Source organism: Nerophis ophidion, linkage group LG09 (genome assembly GCF_033978795.1).
Source record: "Nerophis ophidion isolate RoL-2023_Sa linkage group LG09, RoL_Noph_v1.0, whole genome shotgun sequence".
NCBI lineage: Eukaryota > Metazoa > Chordata > Actinopteri > Syngnathiformes > Syngnathidae > Nerophis > Nerophis ophidion.
In genome coordinates, this window is record NC_084619.1 from 15,520,498 (window position 1) to 15,542,270 (window position 21,773).

Here is a 21,773-nt window from a genome sequence, read left to right on the forward strand (position 1 = left end):
TGAGCATGGTTTCATTTGCAAGCTAGAAACGCCTTCAGAATCTTGCAAAAAATACTCAAAAAACGTTTATAAAAGAGACTGTGAGTGCTTAAAGGGGACGCCACATTTTTTGGGATTTTGCCAATCGTTCCCAATCATTATGACGGACAAGAAGACAAAGTTTTCTTTTTTTTGCTTTCTAAAATCATCTCGTTCTTGGTGGCGAGCAATGCAGCTAATAGGAGCAATCAATTCTACCTCTAAATCGCTTTAAAAATGCATTCAAAAACTGTCAGCAATAATTGATTTACGTTCCGTAACCCGTATAATAACCAAGCTGTAATGACATTGTTAGTGTAAGAGCTCATCAAGACATTGTTGACACTTGTATAATTCCAATTATGATTAGGGATGTGTATCTTTTACGTTTTAACCAAAACTTATACAGAATCTGTACTTTTGAAACAATGCCGTACTTAAAGGGAACCAACTGTATGATGAATTAAATTTTTTTCTGACTTATAAATGTTACAAAGTTGGATACTCATGTTGAAACAAATCATAAGGGTCATGCATTTTGGGGTGAGTTTGCATGCAGTTTTGAATGCCTCTGTTTGCGGGGTTTTGCTGTCTGGCTGCGTGGTTATGTCAGAGCGAGGTGGACGTATTTATTTAGACGTTACCTGAAGCTCTCAGGTTATGAGGAACCACAAAAATAATCTTGGCATGCATGTAATAACACCAACCTGCGACATAAATGCTCATAAAAGCAGTCTTTATTTTATAAAGGGTCTAAATAGATCCGCGAGTGTGCAAGTGTACCTAATGTTGTGACCGGGTGAATCTATGTGATGTTTATAAAGTTTATTGCCGACCTTGTCGGGGGGAAAACATGGTGGTGAGGATTTCAAGATATACATGTAAACAGTGCACCTTTTAATGATATATGGGGTTGAGCATGGTTTCATTTGCAAGCTAGGACCGCCTTCAGAATCTTGCAAAAAATACTCAAAAAACGTTTATAAAAGAGACTGTGAGTGCTTAAAGGGAACGCTACATTTTTTTGGATTTTGCCAATCGTTCCCAATCATTATGACGGACAAGAAGACAAAAGTTTTCTTTTTTTTGCTTTCTAAAATCATCTCGTTCTTGGTGGCGAGCAATGCAGCTAATAGGAGCAATCAATTCTACCTCTAAATCGCTTTAAAAATGCATTCAAAAACCGTCAACAATAATTGATTTACGTTCCATAACCCATATAATAACTAAGCTGTAATGACATTGTTAGTGTAAGAGCTTATCAAGACATTGTTGACACTTGTATAATTCCAATTATGATTAGGGATGTGTATCTTTTACGTTTTAACCAAAACTTATACAGAATCTGTACTTTTGAAACAATGCCGTACTTAAAGGGAACCTACTGTATGATGAATTCAATCTTTTTGGACTTATAAATGTTACAAAGTTGGATACTCGTGTTGAAACAAATCATAAGGGTCATGCATTTTGGGGTGAGTTTGCATGCAGTTTTGAATGCCTCTGTTTGCGGGGTTTTGCTGTCTGGCTGCGTGGTTATGTCAGAGCGAGGTGGACGTACTTACTTAGACATTACGTGAAGCTCTCAGGCTATGAGGAACCACAAAAAAAATCTTTGCATGCATGTAATAACACCAACCTGCGACATAAATGCTTATAAAAGCAGTCTTTATTTTATAAAGGGTCTAAATAGATGGGTGAGTGTGCAGGTGTACCTAATGTTGTGACCGGGTGAATCTATATGATGTTTATAAAGGTTATTGCTGACCTTGTCTGGGGGAAAACACAGTGGTGAGGATTTCAAGATATACATGTAAACAGTGCAGCTTTTAATGATATATGGGGTTGAGCATGGTTTCATTTGCAAGCTAGAAACGCCTTCAGAATCTTGCAAAAAATACTCAAAAAACGTTTATAAAAGAGACTGTGAGTGCTTAAAGGGAACGCCACATTTTTTTGGATTTTGCCAATCGTTCCCAATCATTATGACGGACAAGAAGACGAAAAGTTTTCTTTTTTTTGCTTTCTAAAATCATCTCGTTCTTGGTGGCGAGCAATGCAGCTAATAGGAGCAATCAATTCTACCTCTAAATCGCTTTAAAAATGCATTCAAAAACTGTCAGCAATAATTGATTTACGTTCCATAACCCGTATAATAACCAAGCTGTAATGACATTGTTAGTGTAAGAGCTCATCAAGACATTGTTGACACTTGTATAATTCCAATTATGATTAGGGATGTGTATCTTTTACGTTTTAACCAAAACTTATACAAAATCTGTACTTTTGAAACAATGCCGTACTTAAAGGGAACCTACTGTGTGATGAATTAAATCTTTTCGGACTTATAAATGTTACAAAGTTGGATACTCGTGTTGAAACAAATCATAAGGGTCATGCATTTTGGGGTGAGTTTGCATGCAGTTTTGAATGCCTCTGTTTGCGGGGTTTTGCTGTCTGGCTGTGTCGTGATGCCAGAGCGAGGTGGACGTACTTACTTAGACATTACGTGAAGCTCTCAGGCTATGAGGAACCACAAAAAAAATCTTTGCATGCATGTAATAACACCAACCTGCGACATAAATGCTTATAAAAGCAGTCTTTATTTTATAAAGGGTCTAAATAGATGGGTGAGTGTGCAGGTGTACCTAATGTTGTGACCGGGTGAATCTATATGATGTTTATAAAGGTTATTGCTGACCTTGTCTGGGGGAAAACACAGTGGTGAGGATTTCAAGATATACATGTAAACAGTGCAGCTTTTAATGATATATGGGGTTGAGCATGGTTTCATTTGCAAGCTAGAAACGCCTTCAGAATCTTGCAAAAAATACTCAAAAAACGTTTATAAAAGAGACTGTGAGTGCTTAAAGGGAACGCCACATTTTTTTGGATTTTGCCAATCGTTCCCAATCATTATGACGGACAAGAAGACGAAAAGTTTTCTTTTTTTTGCTTTCTAAAATCATCTCGTTCTTGGTGGCGAGCAATGCAGCTAATAGGAGCAATCAATTCTACCTCTAAATCGCTTTAAAAATGCATTCAAAAACTGTCAGCAATAATTGATTTACGTTCCATAACCCGTATAATAACCAAGCTGTAATGACATTGTTAGTGTAAGAGCTCATCAAGACATTGTTGACACTTGTATAATTCCAATTATGATTAGGGATGTGTATCTTTTACGTTTTAACCAAAACTTATACAGAATCTGTACTTTTGAAACAATGCCGTACTTAAAGGGAACCTACTGTATGATGAATTAAATCTTTTCGGACTTATAAATGTTACAAAGTTGGATACTCGTGTTGAAACAAATCATAAGGGTCATGCATTTTGGGGTGAGTTTGCATGCAGTTTTGAATGCCTCTGTTTGCGGGGTTTTGCTGTCTGGCTGTGTCGTGATGCCAGAGCGAGGTGGACGTACTTACTTAGACATTACGTGAAGCTCTCAGGCTATGAGGAACCACAAAAAAAATCTTTGCATGCATGTAATAACACCAACCTGCGACATAAATGCTTATAAAAGCAGTCTTTATTTTATAAAGGGTCTAAATAGATGGGTGAGTGTGCAGGTGTACCTAATGTTGTGACCGGGTGAATCTATATGATGTTTATAAAGGTTATTGCCGACCTTGTCTGGGGGAAAACACAGTGGTGAGGATTTCAAGATATACATGTAAACAGTGCAGCTTTTAATGATATATGGGGTTGAGCATGGTTTCATTTGCAAGCTAGAAACGCCTTCAGAATCTTGCAAAAAATACTCAAAAAACGTTTATAAAAGAGACTGTGAGTGCTTAAAGGGAACGCCACATTTTTTTGGATTTTGCCAATCGTTCCCAATCATTATGACGGACAAGAAGACGAAAAGTTTTCTTTTTTTTGCTTTCTAAAATCATCTCGTTCTTGGTGGCGAGCAATGCAGCTAATAGGAGCAATCAATTCTACCTCTAAATCGCTTTAAAAATGCATTCAAAAACTGTCAGCAATAATTGATTTACGTTCCGTAACCCGTATAATAACCAAGCTGTAATGACATTGTTAGTGTAAGAGCTCATCAAGACATTGTTGACACTTGTATAATTCCAATTATGATTAGGGATGTGTATCTTTTACGTTTTAACCAAAACTTATACAAAATCTGTACTTTTGAAACAATGCCGTACTTAAAGGGAACCTACTGTATGAGGAATTAAATCTTTTCGGACTTATAAATGTTACAAAGTTGGATACTCGTGTTGAAACAAATCATTAGGTTCATGCATTTTGGGGTGAGTTTGCATGTAGTTTTGAATGCCTCTGTTTGCGGGGTTTTGCTGTCTGGCTGTGTCGTGATGCCAGAGCGAGGTGGACGTACTTGTTTAGTCATCACGTGAAGCTCGCAGGCTATGAGGAACCACAAAAAAAATCTTGGCATGCATGTAATAACACCAACCTGCGACATAAATGCTTATAAAAGCAGTCTTTATTTTATAAAGGGTCTAAATAGATGGGTGAGTGTGCAGGTGTACCTAATGTTGTGACCGGGTGAATCTATATGATGTTTATAAAGGTTATTGCCGACCTTGTCTGGGGGAAAACACAGTGGTGAGGATTTCAAGATATACATGTAAACAGTGCAGCTTTTAATGATATATGGGGTTAAGCATGGTTTCATTTGCAAGCTAGAAACGCCTTCAGAATCTTGCAAAAAATACTCAAAAAACGTTTATAAAAGAGACTGTGAGTGCTTAAAGGGAACGCCACATTTTTTTGGATTTTGCCAATCGTTCCCAATCATTATGACGGACAAGAAGACGAAAGGTTTTCTTTTTTTTTTTGCTTTCAAACATGTAAAAATCATCTCGTTTTAGATGGCTGGCAATACAGCTAATGTGAGAAATCAATTCTACCTCTAAAGCACTTTAAAAATGCATTCAAAAATCATCAATACCTGATTTACGTTTCGTAACCTTTATAATAACCAAGCTGTTATGACATTGTTAATGTAAGAGCTTACCAAGACATTTTTGATACTTGTAACCAAAACTAATACAAATTATGTACTTTTGAAACGATGCCTGTGCTTAAAGGTAAGCTACTGTATGATGAATTAAAGGCCTACTGAAATGAGATTTTCTTATTTAAACGGGGATAGCATTGATTGATTGATTGATACTTTTATTAGTAGATTGAACAGTTCAGTACATATTCCGTACAATTGACCACTAAATGGTAACACCGCAATAAGTTTTTCAACTTGTTTAAGTCGGGGTCCACGTTAATCAATTCATGGTAAGGTCCATTCTATGTGTTATACTTGATCATTTTGCGATATTGCCATATTTTTGCTGAAAGGATTTAGCAGAGAACATCGACCATAAAGTTCGCAACTTATGGTGCTGATAAAAAAGCCCTGCCTTTACCGGAAGTCGCAGATGATGACGTCACAAGGGTGAGGGTTCCTCATGTCCTCACATTGTTTATAATGGGAGCCTCTAGCAGAAAGAGCTATTCGGACCGAGAAAACAACAATTTCCCCATTAATTTGAGCGAGGATGAAAGATTTGTGTATGATGATATTGATAGCGAAGGACTTGAAAATAAAAAAATAAATAAAGTAAAAAAAAAAAAAGGCGATTGCATTGGGACGGATTTAGATGTTTTTAGACACATTTACTAGGATAATTCTGGGAAATCCCTTATCTTTCTATTGTGTTGCTAGTGTTTTAGTGAAATTAAATAGTACCTGATAGCCGTGTGTCGACGGGTGTCTTGACGCCAGTGTCTGAAGGAAGTCACGGCAGATACAAGGACGGCAAACTCCACAGATCTCCGGTAAGAGACGACTTTTTAACACAATTTTCTCACCGAAACCTGCCGGTTGACAAGTGGTCGGGATCCATGTAAAGCATCACCTCCAGGAATTTTAAACAAGGAATCACCGTGTGTTTGTGTGGCTAAAGGCTAAAGCTTCCCAACTCCATCTTTCTACTTTGACTTCTCCATTATTAATTGAACCAATTGGTAAAAATTCAGCAACACAGATGTCCAGAATACTGTTTAATTGAGTGAAGAAAAGAGACAACTTTTAGCTGCAAATGGTGCTGCGCTAATATTTCCTGACAGTCCGTGACGTCACGCGCACGCTTCATCATTCTGCGACGTTTTCAACAAGAAACTCCGCGGGAAATTTTAAATTGCAATTTAGTAAACTAAACCGGCCGTATTGGCATGTGTTGCAATGTTAATATTTCATCATTGATATATAAACTATCAGATTGCGTGGTCGGTAGTAGTGGGTTTCAGTAGGCCTTTAAATCCTTTCTGATTTATGAATGTTACAAAGTTGGATACTCGTGTTAAACAATGCCCGATTGTCAAATCATAAGGTTCATGCATTTTGGGCTCAGTTTGCATGCAGTTTTGGATTCCTCTACTTGCGGAGTTTTGCTGTCTTGCTGCGTTGTGGTGCCAGAGCGAGGTGAACGTATTTATTTAGACGTTACCTGAAGCTCTCAGGTTATGAGGAACCACAAAAATAATCTTGGCATGCTTGTAAAAACCGTCAACAATACTTCATTTATGTTCCGTAACCTGTATAATAAACAAGCTGTAATGACATCCGCCCGTTTGTAGCTGAGATAGGCGCCAACGTCCCCCGCGACCCCAAAAGAGATTAAGCGGTAGAAAATGGATGGATGGATAATGACATTGTTAGTGTAAGAGCATACACTGAGGAAGTATTTTTCTAGCATCGGAACACATAGGCGTTCTTTGCTAATAGCTGTAAAAGCTAACCACGGAAATAGATAAGCAAGCTTCTACAAAAACACGAGGCGCATTTTGAGTTCGTAATGCACAACACTGCAATAGGACACCAATCTGTACTGACTGAAAAACATGAACAATCATATTACATTGTCTGTAAAGTATTAGCCTACATTTCATATTTTGTTTGTACACAGCTGAGCCAGCCGGACAGCATATGTACTGTAGTTGTACTAACACGCATGACATACTGCGTATGTCATGATCATTATTAAAGTGACTCACTTGATGGACCGTTGTTCGCCGGGTCCAGCTGGCCACGGACGTTTCTTGGTGATCTTGGGTAAGCAATCCATTTATGTTGGAATCGCTTGGCTCCAAGTTCCACATTCATAGTGTTGTCGCTTCACCTCATTCTCCTAGCTTCCGTCTGCTCCAAGGTTTCATCCTCTTTTTCGTGCTCGCTTCAAAAAGCAGTAGCTCATCCTTAGTATATTTAGCTCCAAAAATAAATGGTTGTTAATCCTCATTTGTCCCAAAATAGTCGTCTTAGTTGTCTGTTAACAAGTCTGCCATGAATAGAAAACACACATGCGGGTTTGATTCCAGAAGTAAGAACAAACAGTTGTTGCCAGAAGTCAGATGTGCGCTGCTATGGAAACAGAAAATCAATGCGCGGAAGGAATCAGTCCCGGAAATGCTTAAGATAATTAAAATACGGTAAATATTGAATATATACACAAACACATTACATGCTATAAACGTGTCTGTTACTATATGATATATAAATTTACAATTTTGTATGTAAAACGTTGCTGGAGGGTTTTGAAGTTGTTGCACAGATTGAGAGCAGGTGTGTGTTTTACGCACCTGGTTCCGGTCGCTGCAGCATCGCTCCAGGCGCGCCTTGCCTCTCCGTTCCGCTGCATACTCCGCCTCCTGGCCGCCATCTTGAGTAAGACCACAATTTGTCCTACCCCGCTGTCAGCTCGTCGGCTCCGCCTCCCACAACAACATACATAAATACATACATACATACATACATACATCAATGTATTTTATTTCGGCAATCTTCACATAAAACAAAGAACAATAACAAGAAAAGAGAAAAAAACAACACTCATTTGAGCAATGATTGAGCCGAAAGGGTGTAGGTTGAAGCAACGCTTATATAAACCTACCCCATCACAACAAGAACAAGGTTCAAAATATATAAAATCTAAAACATGCTTCACTTACATTACTTTTTTTTTTCAAACAATATATAAGCAACATATATGTAGCACACGTCTCATATACACAGTTTAACATTTAAATCAAACATATACATTTGTACACTTATATATATACATATATATATATATATATATATATATATATATATATATATATATATATACATATATATATATATATATATACATATATACATACATCATATACATACACAACTTATTTAAATTCCATATAAAGTGGTAATATATACATTTTAATATAACCTATATGTATAATTATGAAATCATAAATTGTATTTATATACATATATATTATTGTCTTTCTAAAACAATGTTTGCTCTTCTTTCTTATATTTACTAATGATAAATGATTTAAAAAGCTTTTTAAACTGGTTTATGTTGGTGCTGTGTTTTATTTCATCCTTTAAACAGTTCCATATTTTAACCCCTGCTATTGTTATACTCATTCGTTTCTGCGTTGTTCTACAATATTGGACCTTAAAAAGTAGTTCTCCTCTTAAATTATAATTCCCTTCTCTTTGTAAAAATCTTCTCTGTAACCCTGTTGGAAGTAAATCTTTACTTGCTTTATAAATCATTTGGGCAGTCTTGAGTTGGATGAGATCTGGTAGTTTTAAATCAAATGTTTTTATAAATAATCCATTAGTGTGTTCTCGGGGTCCTGTGTTATGTATCAGTCTGATGGCCCTTTTTTGCATTATGAATAGTGGTTGGATGTTCGTCCTGTATGTATTTCCCCAAACTTCTAGACAGTAACTCAAATATGGTAAAACAAGTGTACAATAAAGAGTGTGTAATCTTTTTTGATTAAGAATGTGCCTTGTTTTACCCAGGACAGCAATACTTCTGGCCAACTTCCCTTTGATGTATGTAATGTGTGACTTCCAGCAGATCCCGTGGTCCAAGATCACACCCCAAAATTTGATCTTGTTTACTCTTTCTATACTAACATTGTCTATATATAATTTTACATCTATATCATTTCTCTTATTTCCAAATAACATAAAGTTAGTTTTATTTAGGTTTAATGATAATTTATTAGCATCAAACCATTTTTTTAGTTTACACATCTCCATGGTGACGGTCCTCAGGAGCTGCTGCAAGTCCACATCAGAACAGAGTACATTGGTGTCATCCGCAAATAACACATATTTAAGGTTTTCAGTTACTTTACAAATATCATTTATATACATGATGAACATCTTGGGCCCTAAGACTGACCCCTGTGGTACCCCACATTTAATATTTAACCAACATGATTTTTTTTGTGATATCTGTACAAACTGCTTTCTATCAGATAAATAACATACATACATACATACATACATAACTGTAAGGATTCTCTCCCACTCCCGAGGCAGACTCTGGTCCTTCAAGCCCAAAATCTTGTGTGAACAAACGTGGTCTAACAAATTCAAAGAAGAAGAAACATAGCAACCACAATATTGAGAAAAAAAAAAAAAAAAGGAAACTGTTATAAGGCTATAGAAAAAGTGGAAATCGGGATGTTTGTAAAAGACTAAAAAAAAAGAAAAGACTAGAAATAATAATGGAAATGTCAGACTTTATAATCAACTGAGTGAGCTGGAGGTGAGTATTTCCCCACAAAGTCGCCTCATTACTTTTTCAGATTCTTGATTTTCTACTTTTCGTACCTTGTCAAAATTCACAAAGTGATGACTCAGATAGCGTTGGCTTTTTCCACGGACATCAGAAGTTTGGTTGTAAAGATTGAAGAAGTTTTAATGCATCCAGTGGTTGGCCCCCGGACCGTTTTGGAGCCAATTATCAGGACAAACTCATTCGGAATACATAAGCTTCATAAGATAATCAGGCGTTTTTTTTCTTTTTTACAAAGCTGTCTTTTTTTCAAATCGGATCAGGTCCAGAAAGAAAAAATGTTTTTTCTTCATGTTGTTGCAAAAAGTCAAAATTTTAAAAACGACCGTCTGAGTTCTTCTTTTCTCAGAAGTGGAGCAAACGCATAAAACAGATGAGGATTTTTCGTAGGTGTGGCGCTAATAAACGGGCTTTAGTAGCTCTTGTGCAAGTACCTGCTTTAAAGTAGCTCACAAAAAGGTCAAACAATATATGCTTCAAGTCTTTATTACTGGATTTTTACAAGTGATTATTGTGACTATTTCAGTGAATCTCAACCTTTTTTCACCAAGTACCACCTCAGAAAACACTTGGCTCTCCAAATATCACCATAATGACCGATATTAAAGTATGGTAGCATAGTGGGCCTGAATATTTATTAAAAACAAGGCAGAGGTCTTATTTAACAAGTATATTTAATATTTTTGGCCACTGTAACATTTAAACAGTAGCACTGTGTTTGAATATTTAATTAAGTGATTATTTGACATACCACTAGATCAGGGGTGCCCACACTTTTTCTGCAGGTGAGCAACTTTTCAAAAGACCAAGTCGAGGGGATATACCTCATTCGTATATATACTTTATATTTATTTATTTATGAAAGAGACATTTTTGTAAACTAGTTGGTGTTTAATGATAATAGAAGCATGTTTAACACATATAGATTCCTTTCTTTCATGAAGACAAGAATATAAGTTGGTGTATTACCTGATTCTGTTGACTTGCATTGATTGGAATCAGACAGTTGTGCTGATAACATCCGCATTTTCAAATGGAGGAGAAAAAATCCTTTCATTTTCTCAATGTTGGGGCGGTATAGCTCGGTTGGTAGAGTGGCCGTGTCAGCAACTTGAGGGTTGCAGGTTCGATTCCCGCTTGTGCCATCCTAGTCACTGCCGTTGTGTCCTTGGGCAAGACACTTTACCCACCTGCTCCCAGTGCCACCCACACTGGTTTAAATGTGTAACTTAGATATTGGGTTTCACTATGTAAAGCGCTTTGAGTCGCTAGAGAAAAGCGCTATATAAATATAATTCACTTCACTTCACTTCAAAAGTTGACAGTGTGCCTTATAATCCGGTGCGCCTAGTATACGAAATAATTGTGGATGTGCTTACCGACCTCGAAGCAGTTGTATTTGGTACATGGTGTAATGGTAAGTGTGACCAGTAGATGGTAGTCACACATAAGAGATACGTGTAGACTCCAATATGACTCAAGTAAACAACACCAAAATTTTAAATAACCTCCATCCATCCATTTTCTACCGCTTATTACATGTTCCATTGAAAATAAAGAACATTACACACGGCACTCGAAAATCTGACCCAATGTTTTAGTACGACTTTGAAGCTGCACCGGTTGATGGATTGTCGGCCCATTACGGCTACCGTAGTCAGAGATACAAGTTTTACTATGGTGTGTGTTTTCTTACCTTCTGGTACCTACTGATGTGTATTTGAGATCTGCATAAGTCCTGAAAATTTGTGTGGTTCCGCCATTGTAGCATGTGCCGATGCCGTAGTCGATAAGTTTCTTCTATTTCACTATCTTCTTGTTATGGGGCATTTACCCTCTGCTGTTGGCATTTCTAATATAAAGTAGTGTAAAGTTCCAAGTTATATCTCGCTATGGAAGCGCTAAAAACTACTGATGTAGTGAGTGTATATTATCCACCCAAGGAACTTTAGTTATTAGAGAGTTCCGGTCGGACATTTTTTCACGGGACACATTTCCGGCCTTGTTGCACTAGTGAGCCATGGAAGGGAAGATGCTGCTCTGTTATTGATTTAAGTAACGTCTTTTGACACTTCTTCCACTCCCGTCCTTGCACGCTACACCGCTACAAATAAAATGCTAGGTGCCTCAAAAAGGCTCAAAACATCATAAGGGACCCATCTCACCCGGACATAAACTTTTTCAACTGCTGCCCTCGGGCAGGAGATACAAGACAATAAAATGCCGGACAAACAGATTTAAGGACACTTTTTACCCGAGAGCAAAGGTGTCGCTGAACACAAGACAATAATGACCGTGCATGTGAGCTGTTTGTTTGATATTTTTATGTATTTTAATCTACATATCTATGTTCTTATATTTGTATGTGTTATTATGAATTTGCATTAAATTAGTTTTGCTTACAATTTCGTTGTACAATGTTCAATGACAATAAAGATATGTTCTATTCTATTCTATTCTATTCTATGACGGGGAGAAGAGGCTGTCAAAGGTGAGTCACGTAAATAAGACCGCCCACAAAACGGTGCATCCGGAAGCAAATGTCAGAAATCGACTTGAAGACTATCTGTAAAACATAATCTATGCACCATTTTGACCAAAGAACCACCATTACATGTTATGTAGACCACAAAGAAATGTTTTAATTTTAGAAAAAAAATTATAACATGACCCCTTTAATGCGCCTTATTATCCGGTGTGCCCTATGGTCCGAAAAATACGGTGTTTTATTTTGAAAACAAATTTAAGTAATATATTGTATGAATGGTTACATTAAATATTGTCTATTGAATAACCTCATAATCCCGTGCGCCCTAGGGTTCAGGAAATAGGATAATACTAAACCGAATGCGCACAAAATGACTTTACTGATGGATGGTTTTAGCGAAAGTTTATCACTTTGGAATCCAACTGCAGATGCAATGATGTAATCCTCAGTAAATAATAAGCATTACACGGACACTTATGTTTTATTTTGTGGGTCACGGGTCAGAGCCGACTCCGACTGTCTTTAAACTTGCAGCCTCAAGTGTCTTTTAAGCCATTAGTCCTCTTGTTAACTTTCCAACTCCGAACAAGTCCTCTGACTAATGCACGGGACATGTGCTGGGAGCTTCCATTTCTGCAGCTGTTTCCAAGAAAAGTCAACAGCTTTTGACTCCAGGATGCCAACTGTAAGGCGATACAGATCATTGGGCTTGTGTTTAGCAACCGAGACGTTCCTTTCTGGCCTTTGGTCCATTCAGTGGCCGAGGACGAACAACACTTGTCTTGTCTTGGCAGCAGTTTGTCTGGCGACTTGTAACAACCACGCCCTCACTTCTCTCGGGGTCACGGAGGCTAAGGCTAATTACCTTGTTACAAGTTGTATCGTCTTACTGCGACTGTCACACCTTTGATCATTTACTCTAAATGGATACCAGCTCTGAGATACAATTTCTTATTCATGGCTGTTGTACAAAGTGTGCGTCTGATTGAAATGGACGAAAAAAAAATTATTTTGTGATAGAAGGCATAAGTGGAAGTTGTATATAGTGACTTAAAGCGCTTTACATAGTGAAACCCAATATCTAAGTTACATTTTAAACCAATGTGGGTGGCACTGGGAGCAGGTGGGTAAAGTGTCTTGCCCAAGGACACAACGGCAGTGACTAGGATGGCGGAGGCGGGGATCGAACCTGGAACCCTCAAGTTGCTGGCACGGCCGCTCTACCAACCGAGCTATACCATATATGCTTAAATTTGGCATACTTGCTTGAACGTTCGTCCGTTTGGATGGGCTCCTCTTTAACCCTATTTGATAGCCAAAATATTTCCACAGGGAGAGATCTGTCAGAGATCCTGTCCCCCGAGACAAAGAATGTGTATGACTGACAAGAGGATACACTTTGTTCATTTTAACTCTGCCATTGAGTAAACGCACTGTGTGAACCCTCTTGTACCTTGTTTGGAAGCCAGAGACAAAGCGGTTGATCAATGCTGAAAAAGTTACCGAGTTCATTTTCAGTAATTGATTGGCTCGGATCCAGGTTTGACTTGAGAAAATTGCTAAAATGTTCAGATATTGTTGTGTAAGTTGCCTCCTAGCAGTTCCGCTGTAGACACGGCACAAGAGCCAAGCGTGCAGTTTTAACAAAGTTTTTAAAGTGCATAGATTTGTGTCCAACTCTTTTCAGTCACGTCCGCATCCTCTCTGCCCTCCTGCTCCCGGCCGCTTACTGTTAAAGACAACAGATGATTAGATGAACACCTCCATCAATCCATCCATCAATCTTCTTCCGCTTATCCGAGGTCTGGTCACGGGGGCAGCAGCCTAAGCAGGGAAGCCCAGACTTCCCTCTCCCCAGCCACTTTGTCCAGCTCCTCCTGGGGGATCCCGAGGCGTTCCCGGACCAGCAGGAAGAGATAGTCTTCCCAACGTGTCCTGGGTCATCCCCGTGGCCTCCCACCGGTCAGACGTGTCCTAAACATCTCCCTAGGGAGATGTTCGGGTGGCATCCTGACCAGATGCCTGAACCACCTCATCTGGCTCCTCTCGATGTGGAGGAGTAGCGTCTTTACTTTACTAGCGGCTCTCGGATGACAGAGCTTCTCACCCTCTCTCTAAGGGAGAGACCCGCCACCCGGCGGAGGAAACTCATTTCGGCCGCTTGTACCCGTGATCTTGACCCAAAGCTCATGACCATAGGTGAGGATGGGAACGTAGATCGACCGGTGTTTACGCCAGGAGCGAGCCCTTTTAGTTTGCATGTATATTAACTGTCTCAAAGGGGATATATATATATATATATATATATGATGATTCAGGTTTTTGTTGCCGTTTTTTACAAAAAAACATCCGTAAATGTTGCACCTTAATCACTGCATTGCATGTTCTCACCTTTAGGGACTCGATGGACTGCCAGGCCGGCCAGGTGAAAGAGGCAAGGAGGGCAAGAGGGTGAGTCAAGACAAGAGCTTCACTAGTTGTGTGGTCTGAGGGAAAAGGGACAAAGAGCAGCTGAGTTAGCTGTGTGCGACATGTGTGTTCCACAATGTAAGCGACCGATAAAATGGTGTTAGTGGACTGCACGTCAGTGAATTAACAGGCTGCATGACCAAGAGGTTGCACACAGTCAGAGCATGACTGGTGGCACACGTGACTCACTCCCACTGGGTCACTTTGGAGCACACTTCCTCTCTGAGAGGGCAAATGTGAGCTTTCGGAGGTGTGATAAATTAGACTGACCATACGTCCTCCTTTCCCCAGACATGTCCTTTTTTGAGGGACTGTCCGGGGTGTCCGGGTGGGGTTTCTTAAATGCCTCAAATGTCCGGTGTTTTGTGTCAAGGTTGCGTGTATTTTCGATGTACATACAAGGTTAAGAGGGGTTAAAAACCAAACAAATTGTGAAGGTGTGCGCATGCAGCAACATTCGTGAGGGAGGAGCAGAGATAGAAATAGTGAGGTAGTGGATTGATTGTCAATCAAGGCATACTTGGTCAACAGCCATACAGGTCACACTGAGGGTGGCCGTATAAACAACTTTGACACTGTTACAAATATGCGCCACACTGTGAAACCACACCCAAACAAGAATGACACACACATTTCAGGAGAACATCCGCACCGTAACACAACATAAACACAACAGAACAAATACCCAGAACCCCTTGCAACCCTGATTCTTCCGGGATGCAAAAATAATACACACCCCCAACCCCCCACCTCAACCCTGATTACGTCACATCAAATATTCCACTTTGAAAAATATTTTTGGTGGAATATTTTGTGTGTTTTCCATAAAAAAAATAGTTTTGTTTGACAAAAAAGGGCGGAAAACAAACAAACCAAAAAATAAATAAAACATTTTGAAATGAGGAATAGATCTGGAGTTGATATAGACTCCAGAGATTTAAACGTTCAATATAAAAATGTATGTATGCCTTGGCACACCATTATCATCATTTCATGGCCTAAGCAAAACACTTTTTACACTTTTATACTGAAATAAATACACCTACAACTTATTAAATAAAAACAGAAAAAACTAACAGCAGCGGTAGAGTTTTGATCCATGAAGGAAAGAAGAAAGTGAATGAATGTTTATAACTGAATACATTTACATATGCATACAAATTTGTCTTCTTTTTATATTATTTCTTTTATTGAATTAAGTAACGTTTATGACAACCTTTTTCCAAAACACAGTATGTAATGTGAGATATTACCGTACAATGTACATGTTTATCATTTGTTTTCAAAACGCTTACAAAAAAAGTGGGACCCCAAAAGTTTGCTGTGGGACCCCATTTTTATGACTTGATGGGGTTCATGGGACCCCATTTTGAAAATTCCTAGCGCCAACACTGCTGTCAACAAAGGAGAAAAAATGCTTTATTTTAATAAATATATTATTTATAAAGCAAGTTTAAGTATCATTGGCAAATTTTCACCTAGTTCCAGCATTAGCGTGCCGCCCGCCTTGGCAAGCATATATGTGTCCTCTTTTTGGGATTTCAGAATATGGTCAGCCTAGATAAATTGATATTATATATTGAAGACAGTTAAGAGGCTTTATTAATATTGAGTTGGGAGTCTTCAGGTAGTATAAATTGGTACCCCACTAGATGACAATTCTCTTATATTTAATATAGTTGTAAACTAGTACAGCATTACACTGTATGAATACTCAAAAGACTCACACGTGTTACGTGTACAGGGGATGTAGACGTTTAGCTCTTTATTTATTATTATACAATTTTAATAAACAAGGGAATGGAGTGTGACTAATCCAAAAGGTGTATGGGTGTGAGTATGTGCAGCCATGATCTGATGAGTGTTACCGGAAGTGTTGAGCTAGGGGCGAGACAAGCTCGGAGGTCCGTAAGCAGGCGCGAGGTCAAGGGCAGGAGAGAGGCGTCAGGTGGGAGGTCGAGATCTAAAAAGGGCAGACAGGGAACCAGAGGGGAACACGGGGAGACGAGACACACATCTCGCAATCAGGAAACGACACGACACAGGACAACGCCCAATGACACCTGAGGAGGAGAAAACACAGACAGAGCATAGAGCTTGACACGCGCTGCCTACTCAATGGCAGTGGTCCCCAACCTTCTTGTAGCTGCGGACCGGTCAATGCCTGATAATTTGTCCCGCGGCCTGTCGGGGGATGATTCTTTTTTTAATTTTTTTTTTTATTTTTTGGTCTTGAAAAAGGGATTTTTTGGGGTTGGTGCACTAATTGTAAGTGTGTATTGTGTTTTTTTATGTTTTTTTACTAAAAAAAAAAAAAAAAAAATTAAATAAAAATTATTAAAAATTCTTCTGCGGCCCTGTGGTTGGGGACCACTGCTCAACGGGAACAGGTTGCTACATTCTGGCCCGGAACCCATGTTTGTACTGGCTTAAAAAACCCTGGAATCTCATCAGAGACAAGTGTGCAGATTGCAGATGGTTGCAGCTGCAGCGGGAGTGGCGCGCACAGGTACGCCCAGCGCAGCGCACTGATGAATGCACACTGAGATGCGCCCAGGCCGTGAAGTTTTGTAATTATTATTACAATCTATTTTTTATCTACCTTCTTCTCCCACATTTTTCATTCGGTTTATTATTACACTATACAAATTGTCAGCTCATTCATGGCACATCTGCTACCATTATTTTCATTTTCAGTAATCACACATTTTCGGGACATTATTTTCCCCGTTTAAAATGAACGAACGATTTGTAGCTGAGATAGGTGCCAGCGCCGCCCGCGACCCCAAAAGGGAATAAGCGGTAGGAAATGGATGGATGGATGGATTTTTCAAACTTCCGCATCTCCCACTTCTCTACCGATTCAAACCGTTCCAAAGTCAAAGCTGTCCTTGCTAATGTTAGTGAACTGCTAGCATGTGAGCATGTCCAGCTTTTTTTTACTGGTATAAACCTCACCTTCATATATTTTGGCACTTGACGAATGCTAACTGTTAGCATGCTGACATTAGCATGCTAGCTTTTTTTCCAATTTTGCAGGTAAACACTTAGGAGTCATATATATTGTGGCACTTGATGCCTGTTGCCTTTTAGCATGCTAATGTAAGCATGGTAGCTTTTTTTTGGCTAATCCCGCAGATACACATCTCACTTGACAAATCTTTCTGTTAGCATGCTGATGTTAGCATGCAATCTTTTTTTTTTTTAGCTATTTATACACATTATAATCATATATTTTGGTACTTGAGTCATATTTTTTTTGTCGTGTGACGCAATCTGGCTAGCGCACTAATTATTTGCATGACAGTTCCACTTCGGCTTTTCACCATTCCAAGCGATTTCCACAAACAAATGATTTGGCTCACAGCCTCAATAGGGACAAGCAGCAGAAAAATGGATGGATTAATGGATAATTTATAATATACGTTCTATACCCTTCTCTGGCTGGCGTCAACCATAGTGGACTTTTATGTTATACAAACACTGGCTATTTTTTTTTACTTTAAATTCAGATTCAGCATACTATTTAAGTATTTATGTTATATTAAAGGCCTACTGAAATGAGATTTCTTTATTTAAACGGGGATAGCAGTTCCATTCTATGTGTCATACTTGATCATTTCGCAATATTGCCATACTTTTGCTGAAAGGATTTAGTAGAGAACATCGACGATGAAGTTCGCAACTTTTGATCGCTAATAGAAAAGCCTTGCCTTTACCGGAAGTATGTGCGCGTGACGTCACGAGTTGCAGGGCTCCACACGTATTCACATTGTTTATAATGGGAGCCACTAGCAGTAAGAGCAATTTGGACCGAGAAAGCGACAATTTCCCCATTAATTTGAGCGAGGATGAAAGATTTGTGAGTTAGGATATTGATAGTGAAAGACTAGAAAAAAGAAAAAAAAAAGCGACGGCTGCGGGCGGCGGCAGTGGGAGCGTTTCAGATGTAATTAGACACATTTACTAGGATAATTCTGGAAGATCCCTTATCTGCTTATTGTTTTAATAGTGTTTTAGTGAGATTGTAAAGACATACCTCGAGGTTGGATTGCTGTGGTGAACACGCAGTGTCTCAGAGAGAAGCCAATGAGCCAAGCTCACAGCTGCCTTTTTTGACACCTGCTGCAGGACGACGAATAATCCACTGACGTCTCCGGTAAGATATATATCACAATTTTCCCCTCCAAAAACATGCTGGTTGACGTAGAGAAAACATGTTCGCTTGACCGCTCTGTGTTAAAGATTCACAACAAACAAAGAAACACCGGCCGTGTCTCGGTGCTAAAGGCAGCTGCAATCCACCGCTTTCCACCAACAGCATTGTTCTTTATGGTCTCCATTATTAAATGAACAAATTGCAAAAGATTCAGCAAGACAGATGTCCAAAATACTGTGTAATTATGCGATTAAAGCAGACGACTTTTAGCCGCGAGTGGTGCAGCGCTAATATTTCCAAACAGTCCGTGACGTCACCCGTACGCGTCATCATTCCGCGCCGTTTTCAACAAGAAACTTGCGGGAAATTAAAAATTGCAATTTAGTAAACTAAAAAGGCCGTATTGGCATGTGTTGCAATGTTAATATTTCATCATTGATATATAAACTATCAGACTGCGTGGTCGGTAGTAGTGGGTTTCAGTAGGCCTTTAAAGTTATGTAACAGTTGCAGGTGTTAAGTGTTCACTATGTTAGCTCAGAAAATTATCGGCAGACAAGTGATTACATTTTGAAGCTGATTTGAATAAATCTGGATTTCGAACTTTTTTACTTTTGGGAGATCGGGCCTGGCTTAGCTCTGTGTTTTCTTAGTCCTTTCTACGTATAGTCTCATTTATATTCAATTCAGAGTAGAGATTAGTTTATAAATAGGCACCACACCAGATCCAGCATATAACACAATGTCCTTGATTTCTAGTTTGTACTTTATATTTATTACATTATTCACATTACGCCTGTACTGGCTCACCTGCACTGGCTTCCTGTGCACTTAAGATGTGACTTTAAGGTTTTACTACTTACGTATAAAATACTACACGGTCTAGCTCCATCCTATCTTGCCGATTGTATTGTACCATATGTCCCGGCAAGAAATCTGCGTTCAAAGGACTCCGGCTTATTAGTGATTCCCAAAGCCCAAAAAAAGTCTGCGGGCTATAGAGCTTTTTCATTTCGGGCTCCAGTACTCTGGAATGCCCTCCCGGTAACAGTTCGAGATGCCACCTCAGTAGAAGCATTTAAGTCTCACCTTAAAACTCATTTGTATACTCTAGCCTTTAAATAGACTCCCTTTTTAGACCAGTTGATCTGCCGTTTCTTTTCTTTTTCTTCTATGTCCCACTCTCCTTTGTGGAGGGGGTCCGGTCCGATCCGATCCGGTGGCCATGTACTGCTTGCCTGTGTATCGGCTGGGGACATCTCTGCGCTGCTGATCCGCCTCCGCTTGGGATGGTTTCCTGCTGGCTCCGCTGTGAACGGGACTCTCGCTGCTGTGTTGGATCCGCTTTGGACTGGACTCTCGCGACTGTGTTGGATCCATTATGGATTGAACTTTCACAGTATCATGTTGGACCCGCTCGACATCCATTGCTTTCCTCCTCTCCAAGGTTCTCATAGTCATCATTGTCACCGACGTCCCACTGGGTGTGAGTTTTCCTTGCCCTTATGTGGGCCTACCGAGGATGTCATAGTGGTTTGTGCAGCCCTTTGAGACACTAGTGATTTAGGGCTATATAAGTATACATTGATTGATTGATTGATACAGAGTCGTGATTTATCGACCAATTTGCTACTTATGATTAAGTCCTATCAATTGTGCCTAGCATCAAGTGGGTTTCACCGAGGGTTTTGAGGTCAATACTAAACGTTCTGTTCAATTTAGTGAATTATGTCAAAAGATAAATTGAGAGTTCAAGAGAAAGGTCATACAGTAAGATGGAGTGCTGTTGTTTCTTGGTTTGTAGCCAACCTAAGTGGATTGTGTCCGACCATATTTTGAAACAACAAAAGAAAACCTCACAGGAGATACAGTTCCAAGTACTTAGAATTAAGTAACGGTGCGGTGGCAGTGCATGACCACGTCGGAGTGGGCTGAAAGCTTGCCTGACAGCAGGAATGTTGTTGTTCCCTGACATCACAGCTGACATGCACCAGCCAAGGACAGGTGACGTCCATTTGTGTTCATTGTCTTGGCAAGAAGACCTCTGCTGTTGACGCTTAAGGTTATTCTTGTTTTTATATAGAACAGACAAAACTGCACTAAGGAGTTGGCTTCACTTCCAGCAAAAAAAAAGTGGAATATGCAGAAATATTAAAGGCCTACTGAAACCCACTACTACCGACCACGCAGTCTGATAGTTTATACATCAATGATGAAATATTAACATTGCAACACATGCCAATACGGCCGGTTTAGTTTACTAAATTAAAATTTTTAATTTTAAACGTCGCGGAATGATGACGCGTTTGTGACATCTCGGGTTGCAGCGGACATATTAGCCCAGCACCACTTACTGTACGGCTAAAAGTGGTCTCTTTTCATCGCATAATTACACAGTATTTTGGACATCTATGTTACTGAATCTTTTGCAATTTGTTCAATTAATAATGGAGACTATAAAGAATAATGCTGTTGGTGGAAAGCCTGGATTGCATCTGCCTTTAGCACCGAAACACAGCAGGTGTTTCTTTGTTTGTTGTGAGGCTTTAACACAGAACGGTCATGCGAACATGTTTCTCTATGTCAACCAGCATGTTTTTGGATCGGAAAATTGTGATATTAAGTTGGCTCTTACCGGAGACTTCAGTGGATTATGCGCCCTCCTTCTGCAGTTCAAAAGGGCAGCTGCGAACTTGGCTCCTTGGCTTCTCTCAGAGACACTGGAGTTCACCGCAGCCCTCCGACTTTCAGGTATGACTTTACAATCTCACTAAAACAAAAAGCAGATAAGGGATCTTCCAGAATTATCCTAGTAAATGTGTCTAATTACATCTGAAACGCTCACACTGCCGCCTGGAGCCGTCGCCTTATCTTTTTTTTTGAGTCCTTCACTCTAACTTTCCTCATCCACGAATCTTTCATCCTCTCTCAAAATAATGGGGAAATCGTCGCTTTCTCGGTCCGAATAGCTCTTGATGCTGGAGGCTATAATTGTAAACAATGTGAGGAT

At 39.3% G+C, this 21,773-nt stretch overlaps 1 protein-coding gene across 4 annotated transcripts in view; it reads left to right on the forward strand.

Moving 5' to 3' along the window:
- LOC133559058 (collagen alpha-1(XIX) chain-like) overlaps positions 1 to 21,773 on the forward strand; it is a 325,779-nt gene that overhangs the window by 95,463 nt on the left and 208,543 nt on the right. For 3 of the 4 annotated variants that reach the window (XM_061910394.1, XM_061910395.1, XM_061910397.1), the window contains one exon: positions 14,533 to 14,586. The exons of the other annotated variant lie outside the window; for it this stretch is intronic. In XM_061910394.1, the coding sequence (XP_061766378.1) occupies positions 14,533 to 14,586 (54 nt within the window). The remainder of the gene's footprint in view (positions 1 to 14,532; positions 14,587 to 21,773) is intronic. 4 annotated transcript variants of the gene reach the window in all.